Source organism: Callithrix jacchus, chromosome 5, assembly GCF_049354715.1.
Source record: "Callithrix jacchus isolate 240 chromosome 5, calJac240_pri, whole genome shotgun sequence".
NCBI classification, from domain to species: domain Eukaryota; kingdom Metazoa; phylum Chordata; class Mammalia; order Primates; family Cebidae; genus Callithrix; species Callithrix jacchus.
Window position 1 is genome coordinate 143,512,675 of NC_133506.1, and position 18,509 is coordinate 143,531,183.

The 18,509-nt window shown below is 45.5% G+C and overlaps 1 protein-coding gene across 8 annotated transcripts in view; it reads right to left on the bottom strand.

The window, feature by feature from the left end:
* The window catches only part of SPATA13 (spermatogenesis associated 13), a 326,284-nt gene that overhangs the window by 50,400 nt on the left and 257,375 nt on the right, over positions 1-18,509 (bottom strand). For 6 of the 8 annotated variants that reach the window (XM_035302346.3, XM_078375178.1, XM_078375179.1 and 3 more), the window contains 2 exons: positions 7,821-8,186; positions 5,806-5,950 (listed from right to left, as the gene is read on the bottom strand). In XM_035302346.3, coding sequence (XP_035158237.3) covers positions 5,806-5,950; positions 7,821-8,186 — 511 coding nt within the window. The remainder of the gene's footprint in view (positions 1-5,805; positions 5,951-7,820; positions 8,187-18,509) is intronic. The other 2 variants (XM_078375182.1, XM_078375183.1) reach the window with 1 other exon arrangement.

Consider the following 18,509-nt stretch of genomic DNA (forward strand, 5'->3'; position numbering starts at 1 on the left):
GTAGGCTGTGATGGAGTAAGTTGTCTCAAAAGAGAAAAGCTTCACTGAAAGCAAAGCATAAGGCAGCAAAGGTAATTCCCCGAGGCAATGTTCTAGCAGTGTGGGCATCCTTTCTCAAACCCAAGGAAGGGGAAGCCACAACACCATCCCCAATACTGCAGTTGTGTTCACAGGTCGGCACTCTTCTCTCTGATGAGTGCCACTAAGATTCATTATCCCAACTTGATTATCCCAAATACCATGCCCTACAAACAGGACTCAGGCCTGTCCCATGTTGAGCTGCCCTCGCCGGCTGTGTGGCTGGTAAGCGGTAAGACAGGTGCTGCAAACAGGGCCAGAGAAAAGTGGCAAGAGAGAAAAAGATCACGGCATGGTACTGCCAAGTTCTCAGAAGGGAGAAAGACTCATTCATCTAGAAAGACTCCACCTTCATTAGTTTAAAAAAAAAAAGAAATTTAAATTGCAATGTTCAATTTTCTATATTTTGAGAAAAATTTAGCTGTGGGTACTACTTAATTTGGAGAGCTTTTTATATTATTATTATTTTAAATTCACATAATAATTGTACATACTTATGGGTACAGTGTGATATTTTAATTATGTATACAATGTAGCATGGTCAAATCAGGATAATTGCATATCATCACCTCAGGCGCTTATCATTCACTGGTATTAAGAACATTTGAATCCTCTCTTCCAGCTATTTTGAACTATACAATACATTGTCGTTAACTGTGGTCACAGTAGAACTTATTCCTCCTGTCTAGCTCTATTTTTATATCCATTTACCAACCTTTGGAAGATTTTGAGAATACTTGACCAGGGAGGAGAAATATACTTTATTATTTAAAAGCTGATACTACAGAAAATTTCAAATACACACAAAAGCAGATAAATTAATACCGTGAACCCACAATTCACGGTATTATCGATCTTTTGTCAATATTGTTTCAACTATTTCCAACCAACATATTTGGAGTATTTTAAAACAAATCTCACATACCATATTTTATGCAGAAAGTATTTCAGTATCTATCTATAACAAACAAGGACTTAAAAATAACTACACTATGATTATCCCAACTAACTAACTTAGAAATAATTCCTTCGTGTTGCCAAATATTCAGTCCATGTGAAAATCTCCCCAGCATGTGTCTCAAAATGATGCATTTTCAGCTGGTTTGCTGAGATCAATTTGTGGGGTTACTGAGCTAGATGCCACTCTAGCACTTTACTGGTATGTGAACCTAAAACCTCAGTGCATGGAAAGGGAGGAGTTCCAGGACTGAGATGGAAATGCTAGAGATGGTCTATCATTAGAGTCACACCACCCTTGGGCTGCATCTCCCATGTGACAGCAGCTTTTATCATTAATGTCCTGCTAATCTCTCTAGGCCAGAGATGCTACTGAGAGATGGTTCCACTGCAGTGCAGACCTGGTCCTTCGTGGAGGTGGAATATCTCTCAGAAAGGTGGGCTTAGTTACTATACCACACAGCTGGGCCAGCTTCATCATCTGAATGGTTTGACCCATGAGGTCTCTGGTTGTGCTGTTAACTGATCTCAGGGTCCCTAGGAACAAAGCAGATGAGTGATTCCACTAAGATTTCACAAGACTGTGTGGGAGGCACTCTCCAGGGCTGGCAAGCAGAGCCCGACCTGAGCCACCGTGACAGAGAAGACAAGGGAGGGCCCCCTCCACTCCCAAACTCAGGCGTCTTGATGGAACGGAGCCAGGGAGCCTCAGGGTAGGCATCCTACAACAAGTCTTCTTCCTAGCTTCTCAAAGAGAACTCCTATCATCAGCCTGGTGACTGTGTCCCCAGGACAGGGAAATTTGGTGGCACATGTAACTAACACTTTTCCCAAGCCTTTCTGAGTAGAACAGATGGCTTTGGCAAGGCAAGGATCTAGCTCATGTGCACTCCTGTTAGGAGCTAAATGGCTTGGCTGAATGGCCTGGAGGAATGTGGAAAGAACAAGATGGGCAGGGACAGGTTTGGGGAAGGGGTGTAACTGGCTACATCAAATACACTCAGAGCATGAGATGACGTCCATCCTACATGAATCCTTATTGCAAGAGAGGCTAATTAATCATCATGTAGACATGATGTACCACTGTGCCGCTGGATGTGTCTTCCTTCCTAGTCATCTTGGTACTTGCTCACTGGGTTCATCAAAAGCAAGAAACAAAAAGGCCATGGTGGCAGAATGGATGCCAAGCCTGGGCTAAACCACAGGAAGCCTGGGCCTTCCCTCAACAGAGCTAATGATATGGTTCCCTACAGGAACCAGACAGCCCCTTGAGGAAAGCTGATTGCAGTGGGGCCTTTTCATAATAGAGGGGTGATGATTTGTCCCTACTGGAAGGGCTACTTATGCTGGGCTTGGATTTGTTTTCCTGCACTGTCAGGCCTCTGTGGATCCTCCAGATGGCTCCCAGCCTGTCGCAGTGTCTCACACACCACCCAGGCCCAGAAGGCTACAGAGAAGGAGCCTGTGACCCCATCTCGCCCAATAATGACCAAATAAAAATGAAGTTATTGAGGCAGCTTGGAGACACAGCCAGAAGTTGCCATTCTGCCCTGGATGTGATTCAGGCTCTGAAGCAGTGACTAGTTTGGAGAGGCTCACCCACAGCAGAAGAGCAGGGCCGGAAAACAAGGGCAAACATGGAAGCGGCTTCTTAGGATTGCTCAACAGTACACTTGCAAAACGTTTTATTCCCACCCAGGAGCTATGCCCTGTTGAAACTGAATCTAGTGCCCCCTGAGGGAGAAGTACTTCCTCTGGAGTTTACAGTCCTGGCCACAATGAATTACAACTAAGGCTGCCCATTTTTGCCTCTTCATGCCACTGGGAAAACGAGCACCCAATGGGGATGACTTTTGTGGTCACTGCTACCATATTTCTCACATGGACTAATGCAATCGCCTTCAAATCAATCTCCCTTCCTCCTCTGCCTTTCTCCCCACAAACTGCCCTCCCTCTCTAAGCATAAATCAGAACATATTATTCTCCTGCTGGAAATGGCTTCACAGCACACTCAGAACAAGCCCAGCCTCCTCATGACCTGCAGAGAGCTTTCCAGCCACAGCCCACCTCCCAGCCTGCAACTTCTTCGTCTTGTCTCTTGCTCCCTGAGCTCCTGCCACTGTGGCCTCTTTGCTGAACCTCAGACACATCATGTTTCCTGCCTGTTTTTGGGCATCTAATGCTCCTTCCACTAGGACTTCTCCTCCCTCGGATCTCTGCCTCACTGCCTCTTCCTCACCTGTCCCCCAATGTCACCTCCTTGGAGAGCTAGCTGTCTCCCACTCCTGCTCCTACTCCTCACATTACCTACAGTCATCTTCTTCAGGGCAGTCACTGGTACCTGGGTGCATCCTATGTACTGACTTATGGAATCTGTTCAAATGCTGAAATGTAATTTTTTTTTAATTGAGACGGAGTTTCGCTCTTGTTACCCAGGCTGGAGTGCAATGGCACGATCTCGGCTCACCGCAACCTCCACCTCCTGGGTTCAGGCAATTCTCCTGCCTCAGCCTCCTGAGTAGCGGGGATTACAGGTACATGCCACCATGCCCAGCTAATTTTTTGTATTTTTAGTAGAGACGGGGTTTCACCATGTTGACCAGGATGGTCTCAATCTCTTGACCTTGTGATCCACCCGCCTTGGCCTCCCAAAGTGCTGGGATTACAGGCGTGAGCCACCGTGCCCGGCCCTGAAATGTAAACTTTTTATGATGTTTTATTCTCTGCAGCATCCCAAATTCTTTATCTCTTTCCTTTCCCCACCTTGCCATTCTCATAGGACGTGTTACTTAAATCTACCTCCGGTTATCAATGCTGAAGAGGCACTGCATGGAACTGGAGGACTGGTTATCCTCAGAGGTCCTAGACTTGGAGGTGTCTGCTGCCACTGATGAGGCTCTGTGTGTCTCCCTCTAGGGAAGAGAGAGGGTTCACGGAACAAGCACATCGTGTTAGAATGACGCTCTTCGGAAATGAATGCCCTGTATCCTGTTTTATTTTTCTTTATAGTACTGTCTTCCCTGATAAATACTTACTTGCTATTTTATTACCCTCTCACTGGAATAGAAGTGATTGAAGGGGCTTTGTTCACTCCTGTCACATGTGGTAAGCACTGCACAGTTATTAAATGAATGAATAAACAAACGTAGTGCCTCCCAGAATTTATTCCTGTTTCTAATACCATCTGGAGTTCTTTTGGGAGAACGACCTCCTCTCAATTTTATGCAGCCTTAGTTGGCAGGGAATCCATGGCCTGCCTTCACATATAGAAGGCAATGGTCCCTGGAGGCCCCACCCTTCTCCCTGTTCCAGTGCCACCAGGGGGTGGACACATCACCTAATCTCTAATAGCTGAATCCTCCATCCTGGGACCTGGACCCCTGGGTGAGTGATGGAAGGACAGGTCGGCCTCACTAGCTCCTGGGGGGATGCCATAGCCAGTCCTCCATTACACACCTTCCTGTGGCTCCTCCACTCCCAGGAGAAACCCTGGCTACCGTCTGTTCCCTAGCCTGGTTCCCCAGCCATCCCATTAATTCTGGGCACACCTGGCACCCCTCCAATAAATTCTCTTTTTTGCTTAAGATAGCCAGAGTTAAGTTTTGTTGCTTTTCAACACAAGAACTCTAAAATTACAACATTTTTAAAACAACAATAACCAGTGTTACGGAAAGCAGGCAACAGGCTGTGTGCACATAGGTACGGGTGGGAAGAGAAATGCTCTACATTCCTACCACCCTAACAATGCCATTCTTATTTTTGGCTATTCTTTTTTTTTTTTTTTGAGACGGAGTCTTGCTCTATCGCCAGGCTGGAGTGCAGTGGCGCAATCTCGGCTCAGTGCAACCTTCGCCTCCTGGGTTCAAGCGATTCTCCCGCCTCAGCCTCCTGAGTAGCTGGGATTACAGGCATGTGCCACCACGCCCGGCTATTTTTTGTATTTTTAGTAGAGACGGGGTTTCACCATGTTGGCCAGGATGGCCTCAATCTCTTGACCTTGTGATCCGCCCACCTCGGACTCCCAAAGTGCTGGGATTACAGTCGTGAGCCACTGTGCCTGGCCTTGGCTATTCTTTTAAAATCTTAAGCCATATGGATACACTTTGCATATTGTTAAAAATATGGTATATGTTTTTTTGATTGAATTGTATCCCCCAAAAGATGGTGAAGTCCTAACTCTTGGCACCCATGAGTATGACCTTATTTGGAAATAGTCTTGGTAGACAATCAGGTTAAGATGAGGTCATTAAGTTGGGTCCACACGCAGTAAGCTTGGTGTCTATAAAAAGGGAAAATCTAAACATAGAGACAGACATGCACGGAAGAACGCCATGTGAACACGAAGGCACAGATGAAACAATGCTCCTTCAAGTCAAGGAACACTGAGGCTACCAGACGCTAAGAGAGTGGCCTGGAGCAGACCCTCCCCGTCATCACCCTCAGAAGAAACTAACCCCACCGACGCGCTGATCTCAGATTGCTAGCCTGGGTCTCGGTTCTTTAGTGATCTTCACATGCAGGAACTGAGGTACGTGGACACCACTGAAGGGGCAAACTTCTCAAACTTAGAGCCACTAGCCTGGCACACAGAGCATCTACCCCAGACAGCAAATGATGTACCACTGTCCCAAGATGAGCCATCCTTACTCCCAAACAAATGTGCCCTGGTCTGGGGAGGCACAAAGGTGCAGAACCTGCTACCTCGGGTTAGCTGGAAACAGTCAGATGGGCCCACAGCAGCTCTGAAAGAAAAGGGACTCTGAGACTCACTGTTGGATGCTCTCATCTGCTGCCGGCGTCCCACACGGTCCAGCCCAATGGGGGTGCTCTGGGAGAATGTGAAGGGCCGGAACCGGGCTGACACAGCCTTGTAGGGTGGCACCTGGTGAGCAGGCAAGGGTGGCCTGGCAGCCGGCTGCAAAAACAAAGCAAAGTCTGTGAGGAAGTGCCAGGAAGTGGCAGCTCTTGCAAGCACCTCGCACGCACGGTGCTCTCACCTCGAAGCCACTCACAGATGGGAAATGGTTTCTCCAATCCTGCCACGAGCTGCAGGCTGCACCGAAGCCCAGTGGCAAGTTATGATTCTACAGTTTTTAACAATCCTGCATCAGCTTACTGGCCCACACCCTGCAGCCTCACGTTTCATCTCACTTGTCTGCAACATGCCAGTAGGTCACACTAAAGAAAGAGAAGCGTCTGAGAAGAGGAAGGCATGTCTAGGAAGCAGTGGAGTTGTCACACGGATGCAGAGTCACAGGGTATGAAAATGCTTTCCCAGGGGTGGCCTCTGGAGGAGGTCAGGACAGGGCCACAGAACTGACCAGGGTGACTGACTTCCGTCCTCATGTCCTCCTTCAGCCTCCTTTACTCATCCCTGCAGACTCCTACAGAGCCTGGCACAGGTAGGCTCTTGATAAGAATTGATGGAACTGAAGGCAAGCCTTGCTTACCTAAACTCACATGGTGGTAGAGCTTTGGTTAAAAGAAGACGTGGTTTTCCACATAGTTGCCCAGGTCTCTCTAGAATTGTCCATAACGCCCTTCTGGTTTTCTATAATAGCGATCCCTAAAACTATTACTCAAAGGCCCAGTTCCTTCATGCGTTCCTTACAGTTCTTTTCTTCTTCTTTCTTTTATTACATGCATATTCTGCCTATGTAATTCCGTACGCTTTCTTACAATTTTCCCACCCAATTCCCTAAATTCGGTTATAGTAGAGAAAATTACTTCGTACACTCATTCTGGCTGCTCTGAAGTCCTAAGGCTGTGGAGTGTCCTAGACTATTGTTTTGAGTTAAAAACAGGTGACAATCTGCTGCAGTGCAGAATCATTTCCCAACAGTGGAGCATCTTCAGACAAAAGATTCTTAAAATTTTCATGGTATTCTGCAACTTAACTTTTTAACCTTAAGAAATCAATTCAATTTAATTAAGCAGTTTTTGAGTGCTTGTTATAAACAAGGCATTGTGTAGGGTTTTACAGGAAACATGTAAAGATACAGTCCAGTACTAGGAATGTATAAGATTTCCCTTTTAAGGTAATTTTACAGGTTATTTATGACATCAGCTAGCAGGTTTTAAACATGGAAGTGGGCATATATATTACTCATATATTGTTTTGTGAACATTTACCATGGCCAGACTATTAGCCTCCCAAATAAGTATACATTTCTCCAAGATAGAGTCTTTAATTAAATGTTCTGTATTTTCAAAGTGCTTACTGGATATCTGGATAAATATTTATTGAATTACTGAAATATACTAAGAAACCAGTAGTATTTAATCCATTGCCAAACTATTAACAGCTGCAAAGTTACAACTCAAAAAAAAAAAAAGAGCAAGAAAATGGTAGAAAACAAAATACTTTCTTATCTCTTAAAAAACAGTTTCTTCTTTACATTTTACTTATTTCTTTTTTACATTTTAGCAATGAACAATACTGTCTTTTTCAACAATTACTTCTTTCAAGAGTCTTACTATAAATATGCCCTGTTACCTTCCCCTGGTTAGAATCTCAGGTTATTCAAAAACAAACAGCAGATGAGTCTCACGTATTATTTGAGATTTCAAGAAAGAAAGAAAGATTAGCAAAAGGCATCCAAAAGCCAGATGGTTAGTTTGAATTTAGGCATGTTTTCACACAGTCAGGAAGAAAAGGTGGTGAGTATGCGGTGCTGCCCTTGAGGACAGGAGAGGGAAAGCAGATCCAGTTTAGTGCGCAGACAGAGCAGAGGCAGGAAGCTGGAGGGCCTCTGCCGGCTTGGGAGATGCACATCAGATCTTACTTGGGTCAGAAGTTTCTCCAGTTCCTCTGTCTGGTTGGTCCCATACAAGCTGACCCCACCTATCACGGAAATGGGGCGTCTTCTCCGGGCTCCTTTGGGGCCGCCCACCGGAGCATTCTGATCTTCAGGGCTGGCAGAAGTCATGCTTGCCTGGGGGTCCTTGTCCACATGGTCCTCCTTCTGGGGGTCTGTGGCAACCGAGTCTTCAGGAATAGACAAACTACGGCTGGCCAGCTGGCTGTAGTCAGAGAGTGGCCGAGGCCTGGGCCATCTCCCGGAGCCCCATCTCCTCCTGGGGGTTCTCTGTGCCTCTGTCCTTTCCTCATCCTGTGATGAGTCTCGCCTCCAGGGGCCATCAGGGACAACCTTTCAAACGCGAACAAGTCAGGTGAGCTCAATAACCAGGAAGATATTAAAAAAGAACAAGCCATACATTCCCTCCAACCTCCAGAGCCCCGCCTCAGGCTTTCTTGATTTATGTGTTTATTACAGCAGTTATTTATGTACTAGAACATGATAACACAATTAAACCTTAATCAAAAGTACCAAATATATCTTTTATTCTAGGCTGATTCTAGGCTGGTTCTAGTCCTTCTTTTGTTCAATAACCATAATTGAAACAGTGGTTCGGTGACTAATGATCAGCTACAACAAAAGGCATTAAGAAAACAAGCACGGGCCGGATGCGTGGTTCATGCCTGTAATCCCAGCACTCTAGGAGGCCAAGAGTTCAAGACCAGTCTGGGCAACATGGCAAAACCCCACCCCTACCAAAAGTATAAAAATTAGCTGGGCATGGTGCACGCCTGTAGTCCCAGCTACTTGGGAGGCTGACACAGCGAGACAGGAAAATTGCTTGATCCTGGGAGGCAAAAGTTGCAGTGTGTCTAGATTGGGCCACCACACTCCAGCCTGGGTGATAGAGCAAGACTCCCCCCCCCCCAAAAAAAAAAAAAATCAGCACCATTGTGAGTTAATCAAATGAATTTAGTAACTATGATCAGTGTCCCCAAAAATATATATAACGATAGCCTGGGGTGCCAAAGACTTGCCAAGAGAAGAAATGAATGGGCAACACTATCCACTGCTGTCCTAGCCACTTCCTTCAATAATGTGCACTACTTAGAAAAAGAAGGTGCTTTAAGAGGACTAAGACCAGGGCTGTCAGGACCCAACACTTGAGGAGCCTCTGGCTCCCACCAGCAGCCTCCGGGCAACAGTCTGATGGGACCAGCACTGAATGAGGATTCAAAGAACTAGACCAGGCTGCTCACTAGTGGTGTGAGCTGGGACAAGTCATTTATGGATCTCAGATTTTAGACTGGACAATCCCACAGCTCAAGAGTCTATCCTAAATGAGGTATGATCTTCTAATTTTTTTAGAGGCAACACAATGTTCTAGAAAAACACATGATGGGGGGATCAGGCAGATGTGTTTGGTCACTGTGTCTGCCCCAGGAGCTAGTGCAACCTCAGTCAATCACCTGACTTCTGTGATATGGCTCCGCAGAGTTCCCTGAGAAACAGCAGGCCCTTAGGAGGATGAGAAGCACCTGGTGAGACAGCCCTTACGGCAGGAGTCCTTAACTGCTGGGCCATGGAGTAAACATCCCCAGAGCTCAGGCCTGCTGAGACAGCAGCTGTCTGAGCAGACCCCCAAAGCCTGGCAAGAGAGGAGAGCTGCGTCAGAAACCTGCAGGAGCAGAGGCCTGCGTGCCCTCCATCATCCATGCCTGAATCTTACCTACAGATACAAACGAAAAGGGCTCTTAGTCAGGCATGGGCACAAGGAGGACAACCAGAACTATCAGAGAGGGCAGACTGTCACAGCAAGAGTCCCTGGGAGCCCACAGAGCTGGTGCTGCAGCCCGCCAGCCCCCTCCCTGAGAAAGCAAAATGGTGGCTGGTGGAGGCAAAGGAGACACACCTCCAGCTAGCAGCAGGAGACCCTGGGCCCCAGGCCTTGCCATTTCTAGCCTGAGGGTCTGAACACTCACTGAGGCCATGTGCCATGAAGTAGTGGATGCAGAGCCAAGGGCGGTGACTCACGCCTGTAATCCCAGCACTTTGGGAGGCTGAGGCTGGCGGATCACCTGAGGTCAGGAGTTTGAGACCAGCCTGGCCAACATGGTGAAACCTGGTCTCTACTAAAATACGAAAAAATTAGTTAAGTATGGTGGCGAGTGCCTGTAATCTCAGCTACTTGGGAGGGTGAGGCAGGAGAGTCACTTGAACCAGGAGGTGGAGGTTGCAGTGAGCCGAAATTGCACCACTGCACTCCAGCCTGGGTGACAGAATGAGACTCAACTTCAAGAAAAAAAAAAAAAGAAGCGAATGCAGAGCAAAGAGCACAGCATGGGGTTTACAGGTACTCTACTCCAACCCCTCATTTTTGAAATCAGGAACCCTGGGAAGTTACTTCACTAAAGAAGTGAAGTGACTTGCCTAGGGCCACGTAGTTAATCAGTGGCAACAAAGACACAAAACAATGGGCTTCATGATTTCCTTTCCAGAAGTTTTCCTGCAATGCCAGTCACCTCTGCTCAAAAGACAATACCACTCAGGTCCCAGCAACCTCCCCTCTGCTGCTGTCCACAGAAACCTCCTGCCTGGGCTGCCACCTTTAATTCTCCCTCCAGAATAGCACAGAAATGATTTTGAGCTGAGGGCTTTAGACAGTAGGCTTTTTTCCTGAACTGTGTTATCTGCCTAAAAGCAGAGCCTCTCAAAAGAACTGAACTGTCACAAATCCCCTCCTGAAAGTTGTCTGCAACTGGGGAAAAAAAGGAGAACCCACACCCAAACAGACACTGTCACAAAACTCAGGTATGTTCCTGAAAGCCCATTTACCTTTCCTAAAAGTCACTTGTTTTGCCATAAGTTCTATTCTTCCCTCCCCATTCCCTAGTAAGATGGCACATGTGCCTTAAATTCTAACCACCTCGAGTGGTTAGAATTTTTCTATGAAGTCTTCCACACACACACACAGAAGCATGTGAATAAACATCTGTCTTTTCTTTTGCTAATCTGTCCTCTGTCAATTTAATTCACAGGCCTTAAGAACAGAGTCTGAGAGTGTAGAGGAAACATTTTTCCTCCCCAACACCACTATGGGAAAAATATGAGAGAAATCATGAAAAGGTTAATATTGTTTTTTCTATCACACATGAAAAACAAATTACAGATAGGTTACTGAATCAAATGGTGCTGACAACTTAAATACATAGTACGAATAAACCCAGTTACATTATTGCCCTGTAATAAGAAGGGTCAGGAATAGCATGCTAGAAAAACAGAAGGGCCACAAGAGCACAGGCAGGGAGCCGTCCACCTGCTACCTGTTCACCAACAGATGTGCAGCGCTTTGTTCTGTTCTGTTTTCAGTTAGTTTTTTGAGGTCTTGGTTTGTTTGATTTCACACTTACGCAACACGCAGCCTGCCTTTTCTCAGTGATACCAGAAGTAAGGAACTCCTCCAGGCAATGACGGAGGCTGGGTACAGGCAGGTGTGCTCCAAGCCGGCCAGCAGACGGCAGGGGGCAGAACTCGGAACTGTTCCTTTAACACATCCTGCCTCAGAGTCAGCACATTAGAGCACACAGAACCAACTGTTAGCCGGAGCACAGTGGCTCATACCTGTAATCCCAGCACTCTGGGAGGCTGAGGCAGAAGGACTGCTTGAGCCCAGGAGTTTGAGACCAGCCTGGGCAACACAGTGAAACCTCATCTCAAAATAAATAAATAAAAATAGCAGGGCATGGTTGCATGTGCCTGTGGTCCCAGCTACTCGGGAGGCCAAGGCAGGAGGATTGCTTGAGCCCAAGAGATGGAGGCTGCAGTGAGCCATGATTGCACCACTGCACTCCAGCCTGGGTGACAAAACAAGACCTTTTTTTTTTTTTTTAAGAGAAATAACTGTAATTCTATGTTTAATGTTTATACAGTTCCAATGAAGATATAAAAGGAGAAAACACTCCCTCTAAAAGGTACCACATATTCTAAAAAGAGCAAAAATTAGTTAACAGCATAATACATAAAACCAAAATGTCCATTTTTTCCCAGCAAAAGTACAAAGAGAAGGAAGAGGAAAACTCTCAGATTTAAGCTCAGATTCAAACATTAATTCTTGGCCAAAAGACTGTTAAATTCCTTATAAGACAAATTTGAACTTCGATGGATAGTCTAAAATTGAATTTCTTTTTAAAACAAAGTCGATATACTTCTGAAATACTACATTCCAGGGGGCGTAGTTTGGCTGTGATTCTCCTTGGAACTGTAAACGCACACGCACCAGCAAACAACCTTCTCCAACAAGTGAGAACCTACCTCAGACTCTGGCACTGGCTCCTGCGGCCCATGGAGGCACCCAGGGAACAGGCAGCTGGGCATATCCATGTCCTCTAAAGAGTCTTTCTTCACTTTAAAACACCATCACAGAAACTTACCCTCCCCCACAGCCATGCCAGAGCTCTGCTGAGTCCAATCAATCCATCCAGGGCTCTGCCAGCTCCAATGGGCAACTCATACCCAAGTCATAAACCTTTGTAAACAGACTTTTCAGTGGAATCGCTGCCCTTTTAACTCTTGCTTCTCTGCCTATATTTAATTTAATTTATTTATTTGGAGACAGTCCTGCTCTGTTGCCCAGGCGGTGGTGCAATCACAGCTCACTGCAGCTCCTCCTGGGCTCAGGTGATTCTCCCATGCCAGCTTCCCAGGTAGCTGGGATTACATGCTAATTTGCATATTTTTTGTAGAGATAAGGATTCACCATGTTGCCCAGGCTGGTCTCAAACTCCTAGGCTCAAGCAATTCACCTGCCTTGGCCTCCCCAAAGGGCTGAGATTACAAAGGTGTGAGCTACACTGCCTGGCCACTTCACATATATTTTAAAGTGCTTTGCTTAGTATTCCATGTTTTCTTCCTATAAGATTTTGTATTTTACTTTGCAAAAGTAAAAGGCCAATATAGGCTTTGTTACCTCCAGTGAGACACTTCAAAACATTTTCTCAAAACCACAGTGAATGCAAATTATTAACCAGAGGAAAAATAAAAGATTCACAAAAAATAACTTGATTTCTCTTATATCCATTCAGAAGCCTAGCCTAAAAGAAATACAGAAAGTCAAACAGCAAGCGTCCCAGTACCTGTGAGATTTTATTTAGACAATGGATCTTTGCAGACATAATCCAGTTAAAATGAGGTCCCCCTGGAATCGGTGGGCCGAAATCCAATGGCTGGTGTCCTTACAATGCAGAGGGAAATCTGGACACAGACAAAAGGGAGGAAGCCACAGGAGGACAGAGACAGAGACTGGAGTGATGCATCCACAAGCCAAGGGCACCAAGGAAGGGCAGTCACCACCGCAAGATGGAAGAGGCTAAGAGGAAGCCCCCTGCACACCTTGGAGTGACTGTGGACCTGTCAACACTTTGATCTCAAACCTCTGGCCTCCAGCATGGTGAGAGAACGAATGTCCACTGTTTTAAGCCACCTAGTTTGTGCTGATTTGTTACAGAGACCTAGGAAACTCATATAGCAAGGTAATTCAGAAGAAAATTAAAGCATAGGAACTCTGGGCATACCAAAGGTTTTCTGAAGATGTATATAAATACAACGAGCTAACCCCCTAGGTTTCTCCCAGGGTACCAGCAACCTGGCTACCATCAGGAATTCACATACAGGGGTCAAGGTGAGAAGAAAAACACCTTGGCAGCTGATGCCACAGAGGACTGTACTGAAAGCTGTAATGCGGACTGTAATGAAAGCTGCAATTTTTGAATGCCTACATGGGGCCAGACCTATGCCAGGCACACGTTACCTTGCTTAATCTTCACAGCCACCCTGTGAGGCAGGTACTGTTCATAGCATTTTACTGATTACAACACCAAGGCTAAAATAAATGAAAGGATTTGCTCACATTAATAGAGCCAGAAGAGGGAAGGGCCCATTTCACAACCCAGTCTGTCTGACTTCAAAACCTCTGTCTCTCCTCTGTAAACCCTGCATACTTAGCATGTACTTTTACAGAAGGAAAACAGAACTTGGCAGGTTTTCCTTCCCTTAGATGTAGAACTGCTGGAAGAAGGGGAGAGGGAATGGCAGTTATCAGCCATGCTGGTAACATGTGCCCTGGGCAATCTGGTGAAACCTGCAGACCCCAGAATCACATGTTCACATGCATAAGACAAAATAAGACTCTAAAGTAAGATGATTTAAAAGAGCTGAGATATAGTAACATACGTCACAGGTGAATTAAGATGCGTGTTCGTCTAATAACATTCTGAAGTATTGATTCTGAGGAACTGATGAGTGATGTGATATATTTTAAGACATCAGAAAAACCTATTGTATAATGTGAAAAAGGTCTGTAATCAGAAAATATTACAAAGATCTAAAACTCCTGGGTTAGATAACAGCACTTAAGAGTAGCCTAGGGTACCAGTCTTGTGCTTCAATTCTTAAAAAATGAAATTTTTTAGGCCTCCCAACTTATAAAGTCAATAAAAAAATGGCATCTCAGGCCAGGCGTGGTGGCTCAAGCCTGTAATCCCAGCACTTTGGGAGACCGAGGCGGGTGGATCACGAGGTCAAGAGATTGAGACCATCCTGGTCAACATGGTGAAACCCCGTCTCTACTAAAAATACAAAAAATTAGCTGGGCATGGTGGCACGTGCCTGTAGTCCCAGCTACTCAGGAGGCTGAGGCAGGAGAATTGCCTGAACCCAGGAGGCGGAGGTTGCAGTGAACCGAGATCGCGCCATTGCACTCCAGCCTGGGTAACAATAGCGAAACTCCACCTCAAAAAAAAAAAAAAAAATGGCATCTCACTATCCCAGAATGATATCTCATTTCCCAATGTCCCTTAAGTGAAAATGAATGTGTTATAACCAGAAAGACCCCTGCGTAGGCCTGCTTTTATGTGGTGCAACTATCTGTCCCAGGATTTTAAGTGGGTAAGGGGAATGCATAGGATCCCAGATGAATTACTGTATTTTGAGTTGAAGACAAGAACAAGGGAATGCAGAAAGAGTTTCAGTGTGAGACTTCATAACATTTTTTCTTGTGGAAGGGGTGGTATTTTTAACACCAAAGGAATAACATGTTACATTCACTTAGAAATCTTAGATTTTCAACCTGCTTTCGCATCTAACCATAATTATATTTTCTAAGAGGGTAAAGAAGACATCATTACCCCCATTTTAAGATGAGAAGACAGTGGATTTACTGAAAAGAGCAAGCAAGAGAGTTCAGGCACTTGAATTTCATCTCTGCAAGGCCAGCAGAGATATGACCCCACCATTTATAGCAGTAGGTAAGAACGATGCAAAATGACTTCATGGGTTATAGCAAAAACCCTTAGCAGCAATTGATGCTGCTCCCCAAAAGCCTTCATGAGCTCATCACACACGCAGCTCCACACTGCCGGCTTCTGCCCTATGTACCTCTCCATTCATCAGTGTGTGTGTGTAGACACAGTCCCGTGTGTGCATCTGGCTCCTTCCACAGCCCTCACTGTCACTCCTTCCAGTGTTCTCTGCCTCTCTCTCTCCTTGTCTAGGCCCTCTTCCTCTAACTGGTAGTGGACAGAACCAAGAGTCCATTTTGTTTTATGGAGTAAATCATATTTGGTTTCTTGCCTTTAATTTTTAGAACAATTAGGTGGAATAATCTTTTCTTCTTTTTTTTTTTTTTTTTGAGACAGTCTCACACTGCCACCCAGATTGGAGTTCAGCGGCGCGATTGTGGCTCACTGCAGCTTTGAACTCCCAGGGTCAAGTGAGCCTCCCACCCTGACTTCCGGAGTAGTGGGACTACAGGCATGCTCCACCATGTCTAGCTAATTTTTAAATTTTCTGTATAGACAGGGTTCTCACTATGTTGCTCAGGTTGGTCTCAAACCCCTGGGCTCAGGCAATCCTCCCGCCTCGGCCTCCCAAAGTACTGGGATTACAGGAGTGAGCTGCCATGCCTGGCCTGGTAGAATAATCTTTCTGTCTAAAGCTGTCTTTTGCTTTCATAGCCCTCAACAGGGTGTGTGTGTTGCAGGGGAGGTAAATTATCCCGGCACACAGGGAGGTGCCCCAGAAATGGGCCCAACTACCAGGCGGGCTTCCTGGTCCTCTACCCTCTGGCTCTTTCCACCAATTCAGGCATCGCTCCCTGCATCACTTAGGCAGGCTGAGGAGCAACTATTGTGAGAAGAGGGGCTTCTATAACAGCCCAGTTGCCCATGCAAAGCGGAGAAGAGGAGGGGTGGCCTCTGACCTAGTTCAGAAATAAGTAACTAGCAAAACACCCTGTATTTCACTGAGTAACGCCGCCTCGCAGCGGTGCCTGTTCAAGATGGCTCCACTGCACCCCTCACGGTTTCTGCTACTTTAGGGACCATCTTGGGAAGAGGCAGACATGGTCATTAAGTTGTCTCTTTTTTTCTCAGGCCCAGCTCTCAGGATAGGGCCAGGGCCAAAAACAGAGCAGGCTTGTTACTGGAAGCAGAAGCATCCTTTACTGGGTTATTCTTTCCACGGCTTGTAAGCAAAAGTAACAACTCTGGGCTACATTCTTACAAATGTGCTGCCTATTTTACCAGAATGTTAGGTTTCAAGCTGTAAGAATCTTCAGTGATTGGTGGAATTCTGACAGCAAATGAAGCACAAGTGACTAAGCCAAGCTGTTCTCATTACTGCAGAATGGAGCTAAATGCACGTCAGTAATTGTGACATTACTTGTAAAGAATCTCCAAAAAACAAAAAAATGAGCAACTATTATAACTCGGAAAACTGTGGCCTTGTCCTTTGGATTCAGCAAACAGTTTGGTCATTTGTTCAACATTTTAAAACAATGAATGTTTATCTCCCTCGAGGTAGGAGAGGAGCTTGGTGGTGATATGAGATATTTCAATTGTCCTTGAATATGTTACAGGGATGATAACAGCTGCTGGAAGCACAGCGGGTGACCCTATGGCCTTGCAGGTAACCTGTTTTATAAACGGATATGGTAGTTCATCTAAAAATGCAAATATACTGAAGTTCATGGAGAACACTTACTTTCATACTATTAACCCAGTTTCATGAGCATAAAAACACTAGTACTTTAGAAAAATGTAATCACTACAGTCTTAGATTACAAGATGGAGAAATCAGTGTAGCTGAGGTCTTCTCCAATTCAAAATAAAGAAGGAACTCCACATGATGGTGACAAACTCCATCCCAGCCCCTGTGACTGTGTCCCGTGCCCCTCACCTCACCTGCCTTCCTCACATCATAGACACGTGTCACCACCGTGACCCCAAGACTAACACTCCCAGGCTGATGGGTTGGGTTTTTCCCTCTGAGCCTTCATAATAATTATTCAAGGGAGTTCTGCTTTCTAGGCTCAAGTAAAACATCTAGACCATCCTGCCATCTCAAAATCAATAGTAATACGATGCTGAGATTGATACCCAGGTAAAGAAAACAAAATTGATAGGTCGTTAATTTTTTTTTTTTTAAAGAGGGTCTCACTCTGTCACCATGCTGGAGTGTAGTGACACAATCATGGCTCACTGCAGCCTCAACCTTCAGGGCTCAAATGATCCCTCTACTAGGCTAATTTTTCTATTTTTAGCAGAGACGGGGTTTCACCATGTTGGCCAGGCTGGTCTTGAACTCCTGAGCTCAAGTGATCCACCCACCTCAACCTCCCAAAGTGCTGAGATTACAGGCGTGAACCAACATGCCAAGCTGGAGGTTGCAATTTTATGCTTGGACTCATTAAGAGGAAAGAGATAGTTTAAAGCCATCATATTACAAAATAAATGCACATAATGAACCACGTCTTAAAACACGTTTCATCTCTGAAACACATGCTAAAGAATATAGAGGTCTATTTTCAAACTTATTATTTTCAATGCGTAAAAAAAATGATTTTATAAAAATGAACTTACTTTCTTCTTTTGAAATTAAACTTATTGAGTGAGGAAAACTGAATATTTCAAATTAATAACCATATTTTAGCTCTGAATATGCTAGCAACCTGTTGTTCATCTTTCTCTACTTTTTCTTTTTAGACACAGTCTTGATCTGACACCCAGGCTGGAGTATAGTGGTGTAATCTTGGCTCACTGCAGCCTCCACCTCCTAGGCTCAGGTGATCCTCCTACCTCTGCCTCCCAAGTAGCTGGGACACAGGTACACATCACCACACCTGGCTAATTTTTCTATTTTTAGTAGAGACAGAGTTTCACCATGTCACGCAGGCTGGTAACTCCTGGCTTCAAGTGGTCCACCTGCCTCAGCCTCCCAAAGTGCTGGGATTACATGAGCCACCACACACAGCCTGTGGTTTATCTTTCTTTATATTTTCATACTCTCCTGTCCCTGGCCCACATCCCACCGCAAACCCTTTTGAAAATCGGAGATTTTTTGTTTTCTGTTTTTCAAGAGACACAGTCTTGCTATACGACCCAGGCTGGAGTGCAGTGGCTATTTACCAGCACGACCACAGTGCTCTACACCCTTGAACTCGTAAGCTGAAGTGATACTCCTGCCGCAGCCTCCGGAGTAGCTGGGGCTATAGGTGTGGGCACCGTATCTGGCACACAGAGTTTATTTCTTTTTTATTTTTATTTATTTATTTTTAATGACGGGGTTTCACCATGTTGGTCAGGCTGGTCTTGAACTCCCAACCTCAGGTGATCCGCCTGC